Source organism: Pituophis catenifer, unplaced genomic scaffold, assembly GCF_029215685.1.
Source record: "Pituophis catenifer annectens isolate HBS135680 unplaced genomic scaffold, rPitCat1.0.hap2 SCAF_2, whole genome shotgun sequence".
Taxonomy (NCBI): domain Eukaryota; kingdom Metazoa; phylum Chordata; class Lepidosauria; order Squamata; family Colubridae; genus Pituophis; species Pituophis catenifer.
Genome location: NW_027256882.1, coordinates 126,583,113 through 126,597,643, shown reverse-complemented (window position 1 = coordinate 126,597,643; position 14,531 = coordinate 126,583,113). Strand labels below are relative to the sequence as shown.

The window sequence follows — 14,531 nt, the reverse complement described above, 5'->3', positions numbered from 1 at the left end:
ACACCAAGGGGAAAAGAAAAAGACAATTGTGTGTGTGGAAAAGCCCTCAACTACCCAGAAGAAGGGTAGTAAAGAAAACTCATCACTTTGTTCTGAAGCAATGACACTAATGAAACTTCAAGTGAAGTTTCCTTCAGTAAGTAGGAAAGAAGACAGACAGACAGACCATGTTTTGAACCACCTTCAAACAAAATGTATAACTAGTTGCAAAAAAAGTGGGGGAAGCTTCTTTGCCTGGAGCATATTATCCTGGAGAATTATATAGAGAATTGAGCTGCATAGATCTTTAGTAAAACCCTGATTTTTTTTATCTTCTTCAAAAATGACAACAACTCAAAAACATCTTACCCAATTTGTAAAAGAGACAAACATCTCAATAGTGATGGATAGTACAAGGTACTTGAAGGCAAAATACTATGCTACTCATCTAACAAATATGGAAACATATGGGTAATGCTTGTAGGCAGTTGTTTTAAATGCAATAAGACAAAAGTCAGTTGGTTCTTCTTTCCCAGTCATATGCTCATTTTGCCGTTGAGATACCTGAGGGATTGGTGCAATCAAAGTCAGGGCCCGGTCAATAAATTCATTGTCATCTCCACTGTACACAGCTGTGTTAAGTTCCTAGTGCTTTCAAATAAAAGAAAAAAATACTCAACCACCCATATGGGACAGCTGCTCCAGTTTGTTCTACCCTGAGTCTCTATTACAAAGTAATCAGCAGGGGGCACCAAAGTAGTAGCAAGAACAATGAGTTGACTTGACAGTAATGTGTGAGAATAATAGGACTGAAATTGATTTGATTACAGCCTCATTAACTGAAACAATATTATGGAAACATATTGTAAACATGTTATGAATACAGCCTTGGATGCTTGTTGAAAATTCTAATTCAAGAGGTGATGAACTCTTGTTTTAATTACTGCATTACTCATTCTCTCTCCTCATCTACTATTCACCTTCCACTCTCTTATTTCTGTTCAGAGCTCTGCTGCTCAATATTTCCCATCCTTTGGGCAAGATAAATCCTTCCATTTGTCAATCCAGGGGAAGTACTTGGTTTGTGCCTGCAAGGTCTTGCCATTCGTTTTCTTTCTTGCTCCTTTAAATTCTGTTGTTGATTCAAGGATGGAAGAAGAAAACAAATAATAGGGAAAGGCCCTAGGAAGCCTAGGGCCTCTATCATCCCTCTGGAAAGCATCAAACAATGTGGTTACTTGAAAGTAAGTTCCAAGTAGATATATGTTGACCATACTGGAACCACACAAAATTTAGTACAGTCGTAGCAGGTGTTGGATCTTCCACCGGAAATGAATCAGACTTTCAGAAGTAGCTTTTCTTCTTCTGTTCTTCTGCACTAGCACTAGCACTTAGACTTATATACCACTTCATAGTGCTTTACAGCTCTCTCTAAGCTGTTTACAGAATCAGCATATTGGCCCCAACAATCTGGATCCTCATTTTACCGACCTCAGAAGGATGGAAGGCTGAGTCAACCTTGAGCCTGGTGAGATATGATCTGCCAAACTGTTGGCAGCCGGTGATCAGCAGAAGTAGCCTGCAGTACTATACTCTACCACTGTGCCACCGCAGCTCATCAAGAGATTAAATCACCTAGGTCAGTGATGGTGAACCTTTTTGGCACCGAGTGCCCAAACTGGAATACGTGCACATGCACACGTGCCGGAGTGCCAGAAACCCAAATACCAGCTGGCCACTGTGCATGCATGCGCCGGAAACCAGAAGAGCAGCTGGTGATGGCATGCGTGCCCACAGAGAGGGCTTTGCATGCCACCTGTGGCATACGTGCCTGAGGTTCACCATCACGGCCCTAGGTCATCTACTTTCTTGAAAGTGAAGGGAAAGAAGTTAATCCATAAGGCCAGATTTCTAACTTACTGATCCTGAAGTCATACTGGATTTAAATAAGGGTTGTCAAACTCCTGGCCCGCAGGCCAGATGCGTCACCTGCTGGCCACACCCACACCCAGTTTAGTGAAGGGGGAAAAAGTCCTGATATGTTACGTGACGACGCTGGGACACTGTGAGTTTGATACTCCTGATTTAAATCAACCAATAGCCTAGCCTTTTAAAAAATAACTGATATTTTAAAAAAATAAAAATACTCTGAAACTTACTTTGTTCATATAATTATTGGAAAGTAAGCTCCAGTGAATTTGAAGTGACTGATTATTCTCAGATCAGTTTAATTGGAGCTCCTGCTTTAATCATGCTGTGTACTGGTTCTGATGGAAAAAAATGATCATTTGGATTAAGGATACTTAGGTAAATTTAGTGATTCTATGGAAGAAAGGAAACAGCCTATGGTTAACTTCTCCTGTAGAGAATTGATGCATTCAGGTTTGCTTTGAAGCAGATTAAAAGTGAAATGTCAAAATGCAGTTCATATTTTAAATTCTTCCCATTTGGGAACGTTGCAGTTGTGTTCATACCACAAGCTTACCCCCATTGTTAACAGAAGCATGGTTTATTCTGCTAATCCAATTTTCTGGGTATCCCTGTCACACTGAGCTATGAACTGTCATGCAGGCAAGGTTCATCCAACACACAAGATTGAAATGTGGCTAAAGTAATTTGTAGCTCTGCTTATCATGGAAACAGTATGTTTGATTTGGAGAGATAAGAAGTTTAAGCTAGTTTGGAGCTGCAAATCAACTAAGGCTAGTGCAAGAATAAACACACATATTTTATTTACTATTTTTGATGCCATTTCCAAAAGCTCTGAGCATCTGACAATCAAAATCAATTCATAAACAAAAAATAACTTCCTCAAAAATAATAATTAAACTTAGAAGCAAGACACTGAGGCTGAAAATAAAGAAGATAAAGACAATGTGATTAAATATGAAAAAGTAACTGAACATGTGAATAGTAATAATAGAAAGGAGGTTTTTAGAGATTACATTGGGATTAACAATGAAAAAATAAAGAGGATGGAAAGAGACAAATAAGGAAGGAAGGGTGGAACAGAAAGAATAAAAAGAACTTAAATGATTACACATTGTTCCCGTTAACCTTTGTAACGGGACCGGCCGTCGTGAGAGGATGGTTGGCTATTAGCCTCTGTTGGAGAAAAAGAACATTGGACCTTCTCCCTGTCGTGAGAGGACAGTGGAGTCCAGCTCTACAAATGGATATTTTGTGATCTGTATGTTCAGTTATCCCTTTGGACTATGATAGACCCCCGGACTGGCCTTTTTCCCATCTCTGGTTCGGTTGATGCTCCAAAAAGCCGACCTTCTTGCGCTGCGAGACTCCCCCCTCTCGCAGGCCTGGCCCTCCACATTATCGAGGGCCTATCTTGATGACGGGCTTTGGAACCCCGAGAGATGGCATGTAGCGAAGAGGGGGTTGAGGGGTTTTTTAAGAAAAAAATTTTTAAAAAAAATTTTAAGGGGACCCGGGAGGGAGGGGGGTTGTAAAAGCGGACCTGGGGGGGTCCAGATAGCAACCGAGCGGGATGATGGGTCGATTAGTTGCAGCAGGAGGGTCGCGAAAGGAAATTTAACCGGGAAGCAGGGGGATGACAGGAAGGGCTGTGAAATTGAAATAATGAGTGGGAGGGGCAGGTATGACGGACGCAGGGGGCCATATCAAGTGTCGGGGGTGCGCATACGCTGTTTACGAGCGATTGCGCACTCCGGCCCCCGATGCGTGACTCGTGTCCTGGGTTGTGTAGAGTCTCAGGCCCTGGGTCCGCGGCTGATGTTGTGTAATGCCAGGTCGGTGGTTAATAAAGCCCCCCTCATTTGTGATCTTATTTCGGAGGGGGGTGCGGACCTGGCAGGTATTACGGAGACCTGGTTGGGCCAGGAGGGGGGGGTCCCCCTCGTTGAGATGTGCCCACCAGGTTTCCGTGCATTTCATCAGCCAAGGGCCCAGGGGAGGGGTGGGGGAGTGGCGGTGATTGTTAGGGAAAGTCTTTGTCCGAGGGAGACCACTGTTCCTCAGATAGCCGGATGTGAGTCCCTCTGTGTGAAGTGGGGCCGTGGGGTGCAGATGGGTTTGCTGACTACGTACCTGGCTCCCTGCCACGTGGCAGCGACCCTGCCCGAGCTACTCGACGTCATTGCCGGGGTGGCGGTTGATACCCCCAGACTTATTGTCATGGGGGATTTCAACCTTCCATCCGCGGGTGAGGCGTCAGAGGCGGCTCGGGAGTTCATGGCTTCCATGACGGCCATGGACCTGACCCAGTTAGTTCAAGGCCCCACTCACATAGGGGGACACACTCTGGACCTGATTTTTGTCTCTGGTCAGTGGTTGAATGATCTTGGTAGAGGGGACCTAGATATTAAACCCTTGTCATGGACAGATCATTCGCTCCTCCAACTAGACTTTCCTACCGCCGCCCCCCGCCGCAGGGAGACGGAGCCAACTAGATGGTTCCGTCCCAGGCGCCTGATGGAACCCGAAAGGTTCCTGACGGAGCTTGGGCCGTGCCCTGAGACCCTAACACACGACTCGACTGAAGAGCTGGTGGCCGCCTGGGAAAGGGCGGCCGCTGGAGCTTTGGACCGCGTTGTGCCTTTGCGGCCTCTGACCCGATGCCGATCTCAACTGGCTCCTTGGTTTTCTGAGGAGCTGAGAGAGATGAAGCGTCGGAAAAGACGCCTAGAGAGCATTTGGAGGACTAGCCAATCCGATTCCGACCGGACACAGGTGAGGTCTTATATCAAGACCTACCTAGTGGCGATAAAAGCGGCAAAGTCTAACCACTTTTCCGCTCTTATCGCATCTGCAGAGAACCACCCAGCCGCCTTGTTAGGGTGACCCACTCCCTCCTCCGGGGGGGAGTGCGGGAAGATCCCTTGCAGGGTCGTGCTGAGGATTTTGTGCAATTCCTGCACGATAAAGTCGCTCGGATTCGGGATGGCTTGGACTCCGACTGGATGAGTCCACGGGAGGAGACGAGGGCAGGTCTTGAGAATGTTACCTGGGAGGAGTTTGATCCTGTGACTCCCGAGGATGTGGACAGGGTTCTGGGTAAGATTAGTGCCGCCACGTGTTTATTGGACCCGTGTCCCTCCTGGTTGGTGCTGGCCTCCCGGGAGGTTACACGAGGCTGGCTCCAGGGGATTATAAGTGCTTCTCTGAGTGAGGGTGCCTTTCCTGCCGCCTTGAAAGAGGCGGTAGTGAGGCCCCTCCTCAAGAAGCCTTCCCTGGACCCGGCTGAATTAGCCAACTATCGTCCAGTCTCCAACCTTCGTTTTGTGGCGAAGGTTGTTGAGAGCGTGGTGGCACGACAACTTCCCCGGCACCTGGATGAAGCTATCTATCTAGACCCGTACCAGTCGGGCTTCAGGCAGGGGTACAGCACTGAAACGGCATTGGTCGCGTTGGTGGATGATCTCTGGAGGGCTCGGGACAGGGGCTGCTCCTCTGTCCTAGTCCTATTAGACCTCTCGGCGGCTTTTGATACCATCGATCATGGTATCATGCTGCAGCGGTTGAGGGGGTTAGGAATAGGGGCACCGTTTTGTGGTGGTTCTCCTCCTTCCTCTCCGACCGCTCGCAGTTTGTGTTGGCAGGGGGACAGAGGTCGACCTCGAGGCATCTCGCATGGGGAGTGCCGCAAGGGTCGGTCCTCTCGCCTCTCCTGTTCAACATTTATGTGAAGCCGCTGGGTGAGATCATCCGTGGTTTCGGGGTGAAGTGTCATCTGTACGCTGACGATACTCAGCTGTACATCTCCACCCCAGACCACCCCAACGATGCCCTTGATGTGATGTCCCGCTGCCTGGAGGCCGTGCGGGCCTGGATGGGGAGGAACAGGCTCAGACTCAACCCCTCCAAGACCGAGTGGCTGTGGCTTCCGGCGCCCCGATATAGTCAGCAGGTGCCATCGCTGACTATTGGGGGTGAATCTTTGCCCCCCACAGAGAGGGCTCGCAATCTGGGTGTCCTCCTGGACGCACGGCTGTCTTTAGAAGAGCACATGATGGCCATGGCCGGGGGGGCCTTTTATCAGGTTCGCCTGATTCGCCAGTTGCAGCCCTTTCTGGATCGGGACGCCTTGCGCACGGTCACTCACGCCCTTGTCACCTCCCGGTTGGACTATTGTAATGCTCTCTACATGGGGCTCCCCTTGAAGAGCACTCGGAGGCTCCAACTGGTCCAGAATGCGGCCGCGCGGGTGGTTATGGGTGCAACTCGTTGCGCCCACGTGACACCCCTCCTGCGCGAGCTGCACTGGCTCCCAGTGGTCTTCCGGGTGCGATTCAAGGTGTTGGTTACCACCTTTAAAGCGCTCCATGGCATAGGACCCGGGTACCTTCGAGACCGACTTCTGCCACCAATAGCCTCCCACCGACCAGTCCGCTCCCACAGAGAGGGTCTCCTCCGGGTGCCATCAGCCAAGTTATGTCGGCTGGCGACACCCAGGGGGAGGGCCTTCTCTGTGGGAGCCCCAGCCCTGTGGAATGAACTGCCCCCCGAAATACGAAAGATTTCCGACCTCCGGGTGTTTCGCTGCGCTCTGAAGACCCTGTTGTTCCGCCAGGCAGGGCTATTAACATAACGTTTTAAATTGGGGTATTTTAAATTTCTGGGATTTTAATTGGAGCCTAATTATTTAATGATTTTAAATTTTAAATTGTTGTTGTGTTTTTTGTGTTTTTAAATAGGCTGTACACCGCCCTGAGTCCTTCGGGAGAAGGGCGGTATAGAAATAAAATTATTATTATTATTATTATTACTGGGATATACAGGGAAAAGATAAATAAAGAAGAAAGGTGGAAAATAATAGGAAATATAGGGCAAAATAGAAGCGTTCAGGACTTTGAAATACAAAATGATAATGGGGGAACAATGGGAAATATAGGGCAAAACAGGAGAGATTAGGATTTTAAGGCACAAAAAGTAAAAAGGGGAAAGAAAGGTAAAAATAAAAATGAAAAGAGAGAAAAGCAAAGAAATGAAAGAGGAATATGATGTATATGACTAGAATTGAAAGATGAATTGTAGTAAGAAATAATGTTAAATCATGATGGTGAAAATGAACTGAACAATAATTGGAATAATAATTGAAATATTTTTAACAGTTTACGGTGGTGTGTGTATAAATGATTAAGTGATGATTTGGAACAATAAATGGGGAAAACTATATGATTAGAGGATAATAGTTAAAATATTTTTAAATTTAACTAAGGAAACTGTAATAAAAGAAATATTTTTAATTGCATATTGTGGTGAAAGTAGAAATGAAAAGGGAGAGCTGCGTCTTCCTCTCGGCTCCCCTAGGACCGTGTCCACGCTCAAAGAACACGCTTAAAGCCAAGCTGGTGTATCTTCATTTAATCGTGGCAATCAGCGCTTACAGAAACCGGAATGCAAAGCTAGCAAAACAAAGACGCAGCTGTCACGCCCTTGCAAGCGAGTCCTTATATAGTTCCTTCCAGATTACATTCAGCTGGAAGGTCTCATACTTCCTCATTTCCTTCGGACGTACTGGGATGCCGTCACTTTTCTAGAGTGTTCTCAGAGTAGTAAGCTAATCCCACGCGACCCCATAAGGCACCCGTGCACATAAACGCCTACTCGGAAGCCTATTCCACCACCATCACCCATGTGGCTCAACCCCCCCCCTTCCAGCCGGGTATCCATGTTCTGCCGGTGCATGGACATGATGTCGAGTGCTTCTTGACGCTCGACAATGTGGTTTGGAGGAACATATGGGTAAAATCATTTGATATATGAAAATGGAACTAATTGGAATACATATATATGTGTGTGTGTGTTTGTGTGTGTGTGTGTGTGTGTGTGTGTGTGATTCTACTGAGCTGGTGCTGCAGAAAAACCTTGGTTACGTAGGGAAAATCTGGCTAGAGGAAAAACACACATAAACCCTACGAAGAAGAAAATATATATATATATATATTCTATATATTCTATATTCTAGAAAGAATATATATATATATATATATACACACACATATATATATATATATACACATATATATACATATATATACATATATATACATATACATACATACATACATACATATATATATATATATATATATGTTTTCCTTCTGGTTCAAATATATAATTGAAAAAGATATCTACATAATTAATTGATTTATATTAAAATGTTGGATTGTATTAGTTAAGGAAATGTATGTTAGAGATGAAAATGAAGGGTAATATTGGTAAAAAATAGATGAAAATAAATATGGCAAAAAGGAGGTATAGAAATTGTAATTTTAGTTGAAAGGACTAAAAATTGTTTAAATTTGTTAACCGGCCAAATACTCTGTTCAGCAAAAATACATTGTATGTTTGTGTGTGTGTTTGTGTAAAAAAAAAAAAAAAACTTTGCAAAGGAAAAATAATAATTAAACTTGAGCATAATATAGTAACTATCAAAACTATCAGTAGCAGACAAAATTATGCACTGACTAGTTTCATATCTTCATCCCAACATGTCAGCTGGATCTCTGTAGAGAGGAAATTCCAAAGTATGGCAACAGCAATTAAAAATATTCATTTCTTGGATCACATCAGAGAATATTTTAATCTAGATGATCGGACCCAGATATTTTAATGTAGACAATTGGGTCTGATGGGATGAGCAGATCAGTACAGAAATCTCAGTCCCACAGATACCCTGGTCTGAATCAGTGGAGAGCTTTAAAGCCAGCATCGGTACCTTAAAACACTCCCAGACATCCACTTGCAACCAGTATAGGTCCCGAAGCAGTAGGATCACCCTACTGGATATTGGATATACACATCATTGTTCAGGCTGCCACATTTTGTACCAGTTGCAGTTTTGAATTGCTTGTCATTGATGTATAGACTGCATCACAGTGACAACAAACGCTATAGCTATTTTTCTACATTGAAAGTAGTTCACGATTGTGCAGCCTGTATGACCTTTGCATGATGTAATTTATATCTAATTGGGGATCAATTGTAAAATTAACACTTTCTCTTGTAATTCACTACATTCATATAAAAAAGCTAAGCAAGATGCCTTTCTTGATGGTGTATATTTCCCAAAGCAAAAACTGTACATTGCTGAAAAGGAGAGAGTTATCCTGTTTCAACAGACAAATTTTAAAAATAAAAGTAGCATGACCTGTTGTGTTACATTCATAATCTTTGACCTCAGCGGTCACTTTTTTTTTCATTTAAAAGTAGTTTTTTATAATCTCTTAAAAAACTGAATCTGTGACCTTTTTAGGTCACATTAGATAATTCAGCCGAAGCTAAATACTTTTAAGTGGCCATTGTGGTCCATAAAAGAAAAGCATATCCTTAAATTAGAATTAATGAAAGTTAAAAATGCTCTACATTTTCTCAGTATGTTTCCTTAAGAGTCTGGATCGCTAATAAAAGAGATACACTTAGCATAATTATTTTTAAGAAAATAATTTATATTTTAAGCAAATTATTTTTTTTTAAAGAATCTGTTTTCAATCGTTCTTGCATCATAGCAACCTTGCCACTTTCTCGTCAGAATATTTTCCCTCATACTAGGTTATATAAAATATATTTTGATGTGTTCTACAGCATAGAAATTAAACTAATGATATGCTTTAGGAATTTTAACAAATCTGTCAACCTATTATACTTATAACTTCTAAAAAATAGTTTGCCTATTTGGCTTGATCAGTTTTATTGGTGGCAATGTTCAGATAATAGAAACAAAGTTGTTTATACATAAATAAGGCTCAGTTATACTAAATCTCAATTTCCAGGTTAAATATGAAAAAAATAACAGCAATGTACAGCCTTCGCTTTGGGAAATATACACCATCAAGAAAGGCATCTTGCTTAGTTTTTTTATTTGAATGTTATGTAACTGACATTAATATTTCTTCTATTGCAAAGTGTAGCTGAATTGATGCTCATTTTCTGATTCTAATATCAGTTGTTCAAACCACTGTTTCTTAAAGTCTAATCTGAGGGCCCCTTGGGAGTACCCCAAGACCCTCTTAGGGGTACACAAAATCAAAATGATTGCCAGATATTGAAGATATTAACAAAAATTTAAAATTGTCAATCTTCTCATTATTTTATTTTATTATATTTTTATTTTGTTAGGGTTTTTTCACACATACCATGGCAAAAATATTGCTCAACACCATTAGGACAATTTGTCCATCTTCTTGTGAATAAAACAGATTTTCCTGTTATGCTTTGAAATTTGAATGCATGAAACTTATTTGGAACTGGACCTGTGAAATTCAGTTAAACTTCTGGGCCTAGTAATGCTTATTAAAAAATCTCTCATGAAACACAGATTTTCTGAGGAGACTATTGGGTATCTTTGCTAAATTTTAGTGTCATAAGATCTAGTGTCATTAGTATCTAATGATTTAATATTGTTATTTTTACCTGATTCAAGAAATAAATATTATAAGAATCTCTCATTTTAATGTTTAATATAGTAAATATCAATAAATATAAGCCATGTATACAAAAACTCTGTTGAGATCCTCCATAATTTTTAGAAGTGGGAAGAAGTCCTGAGAAAAAAAAAGTTTTAAGAAACACTGATCTAGACTAAGGGAGATTAATTTATTTAGTATTTTATAAAATAGGACGACCTAGGATTTTTTACCAAAACCAATTAAAACAACCATACACTCCTTCTAAACAGAGGTTCTTAAAGACTGGATTTAAACTTCAGAATACCTACATTATCTTACATAACTAGTAAAGTCATAGGCATGTATTCCCCACCACCAACTACCATGCACACATACTTTCTCCCTAAGTATATCAACTGGCTCCTAGAATGTGGAAATAATTTTAAAATTCCTTCATATTATTCAAAAAGAATTACCCAAATTGTGTGTTTAACGAAACAGTGTTTTTTGGTAGCTAAAGCAATAAACATTGCCTTTAGGAACAGTAATAAGACTTCCAACATCTGTTTTTGAGCTGATATTGTTACCATTCAGTGTTGACTATACAATGCCTAGTTGGCTGTCTTTGTTATATGCATATGAAGCCAGAAACCAAGACTTTGAAAGAGGTAGCAAATTGGTTTGAAGTTCCAATTTGGAAATTGTAAATGATACAAAGTTGAACGAACCAAAGTTTTACATTGCAAGATTTTTTGCAAAACATTACCATGAGTTTCCATTCAGATATATGTATGCAAACATAACTAGACATAAAACTTTTTTTTTTGTGCCCAGTAGATTTATATACTGATCTTTAACAGAATGGGGAATAGCTACTTCTGATGTGGAGGGGATTAGCTCAAGCAGTGTTCAAGTCCAAATTTGCAGATTTTATTTTTAATACAGGCACATAGATTATAACAGGAAAAAGGGGCTTGAGTAGTGGAGCAGAATATATTTTTAATAGAAACTGTAGATCAGACAAGTTACTATTAGCCAAAAAAGAGTGGAAGGAAGTACATACCATGGCAAAAATATTGCTCAACACCATTAAAGCAATCTCTCCATTCTCTTGTGAATAAAACAGATTTTCCTGTTATGCTTTGAAATTTGAATGCATGAAATTAGTTCAGAACTGGACCTGTGAAATTCAGTTAAACTTCTAGCAATGCCTATTAAAAGTCTCTCATGAAAGACAGATTTTCTGAAGAGACTATTGGGTGTCTTTACTAAATTTTAGGGTCATAAGATTCAATCTTTTGAAGCATATGATTTTGAACATGGACTTTAATTATAAGAAAATGTTCCATAATTATTGTGACAATTACAGTGCCCAAGTGCCTGAGCTCTTATTATAGGATGGTTCTCATTTTCCCTTTAATTTTTGCTTTTGCATCAACTTTTAAAGTTGTCCAAAAATAGATAACTCACAAACAGAATAAATAGAACCACATTTTAAATAATTATGGTTCTTGTTTTTACCCTGTATGTTTAAACCTTGTACTCTTGATTTGTACAGAGCAACAATAAAATGCTATGGCACATGGATTTTGTAATGCTGAATTGGTTACATCTTATCCACACTTACAGCATTTTCACCTATATATTGTATACATCTAAATTACATGGCTACCACAAGATCAATTTCATGCATTTCTGCTTAATAAACCTGCACCAGAAACATGGCAAGGTAATATTCAGGTGCCGTTTTATTTAAACTACTTTTCGGTATCTCTTGAAAGCAGAATGACTGCTTTTGGAAAATCTGCAGCCACTTTGGCTGATTGTGTAGGGCCATGATGGCGAACCTATGGCTCACATGTCAGAAGTGGCACACAGAGCCCTCTCTACTAGCACATGCACCATCACCCCAGCTCTGAGGTATTTCTTTTGTGAGCTTCTGTTTCCCTGCAAACGCCAAAACAGAAGCTCACAAAAGAAAAAGATTTTACCTCTTGCCGTGCTGCCAGTGTTGGGATGCTGCGCCTCCCGCCGGCCAGCTGGTCTTCGGGTCTCTGCTGCACATGTCCGTGCATGCACATGCGCAGTTTGGGCATTCGGTGTCTAAAAGGTTCGCCATTACTGGTGTAGGGTGTACAGAAACGATCAGAGATAGGTAGACTTTCAAATAGTCACAAAGAGCTTTATAGCCATAATCAGGTTCTTGGATTGCACTCAGAAGTCAATTGTCAAGCAGGAGATCTCAAAGAGAAGAGGTATCACATGTACATAGAAAGGCATGTCTGTTACCACCTGAGCTGCTGCATTCTGGATCAGTTGTACCTTCCAAGAAGTCTTCAAGGCTTGCCACATGTAGAACGCAGCTGTCAGTTGTCCACTCACGAAGTGACTAAGGTCATATAGAGTGTTTTTTCATCCCAGGAATTTTGCAGCTCTTTTGTAAGATGTAATGTCTGAGTAAATTGCACTTTTCTGAGTTAGGATATGAAAAGTAATGGTTTCTTCTGTTTTTTAAATAATTCCATTTTATTAATAAACATTGTGATTCCATTTACCCAGAGAGATCACTGCTAATGGTGAATTCTAATTAAACAGAGAATTCCTGTGGGCAACAATTGAAGGGGGCCCACCTGAAAATAGAGGTACTAAGGTCAAGAATTAACTAGGGGTTGTTCCTTCTGAGAATGTTTTGTTCATTTTTTTATTTCATACATCATGCTAATAGTAGTAATAATAATACATATAATATATAACGCATATAACATTTGGTCTGTCACCTGATTTTATCACATTCTTTCACATACAAAGCAAGTATTTAGGGGCTCCATGGGCAAACTACATAAAATGTTTCTTGCAGCTGCATTATGTATACCTTTCACTGCCTTGGGGCAAGCAGGTTACGATGATGTGATTTCTGCATCTGCAAATGATTTACTGGCTATATAAAATAACAAATAGTAAGTTCAGCCAAGTTGTTTTTGTTGTTGTTGTTGTTGTTAAAATTTGCTGTGGCCTCCAACTCCAGAAGACTTTGGGCATTCAAATTTTGAAGAACAGAATAATAAAACATTACTGCTCAGACTAAAAGGCAACTCTAGGAATAAAGTTTCTATTATTGAAATAATCCATTTTAGCCACTGTATAAACAATTGAATGCTTTAAATTTCTCTTTTTGCAGGATCGCTAGTGCTTGGAGGAATTCTTTACTCCTGGCAGTTTCCTCATTTCAATGCCCTGAGCTGGGGCCTCCGTGAAGATTACTCCCGAAGCGGCTACTGCATGATGTCTGTCACTCACCCTGCAATGTGCAGGCGAGTGGCTCTGCGTCACTGCTTTGCCTTAATTGGACTCACGTCGCTGGCTCCTGTTCTTGATGTCACCACGTGGACTTTCCCTGTAATTTCTCTCCCAATCAACTTATACATTTCCTACCTTGGCTTTCGTTTCTACAGAGATGCAGACCGTGCCAGCTCGAGGAAGTTGTTTTTGTGTAGCCTCTGGCACTTGCCATTGCTCATTTTTCTTATGTTAGCCTGCAAGAAGTCATTGGCCCATGAGGACAAGCCAAAGCAACCTACCACCTGAGATTACCTCATGTTGAAAAAGTTTCAATATTAAAGATGGCTTCAGAAGCTTGCCTTCCAAATGGACAGTTTTGATTAATCATGGCAGATGGAAGAAGTTGGTGTTGATATGGTCTGAATTGTTTCTGTCTAATAAACACAGTGTTTATTATTTTCAAATTAAATGATTTCATTTAAGGCACTTTCATGGATCTTGGGTTTGAGTATTGTGATTATTATTAATTTATTTTACTGCTACCCCACTCCCACAGAAGATCCCAGAGTACTGCAGAGAAAATATTTTGTAAAGATAAATGTTCAGTAATAGCATAAAGAAGTACATCATAGTACTCTTTGTAATGCATTGTACTATAGCTTTGTAAAACCATTAGGCAAAAGTTAATCCCTTTTGTGACAATCAATAACATATCTGAGATAATTTTATCTATCTATAATACTAAGCAATACTGGTCCTATATTTGAAATGACCTACTGTTTCTTCAACCACTTTCCTAAGCTTGGACAGTTATAAACTGCTTCCTACACAAACCTGCTTTTAAATGACCCTTTTTGTCCCAATACAATAAGGTCGTATTGTATGAATGAAACAGCCACATTTCTATTT

The 14,531-nt window shown here is 41.0% G+C and overlaps 1 protein-coding gene across 1 annotated transcript in view; it reads left to right on the top strand.

Annotated features, from left to right (window-relative positions):
* COX10 (cytochrome c oxidase assembly factor heme A:farnesyltransferase COX10) overlaps positions 1-14,118 on the top strand; it is a 122,518-nt gene extending 108,400 nt beyond the window's left edge. The window contains exon 7 of the mRNA XM_070934539.1: positions 13,522-14,118. Coding sequence (XP_070790640.1) covers positions 13,522-13,928 — 407 coding nt within the window. The 3' untranslated portion in view covers positions 13,929-14,118. The remainder of the gene's footprint in view (positions 1-13,521) is intronic.
* The last annotated feature ends 413 nt before the right edge of the window (positions 14,119-14,531 follow it).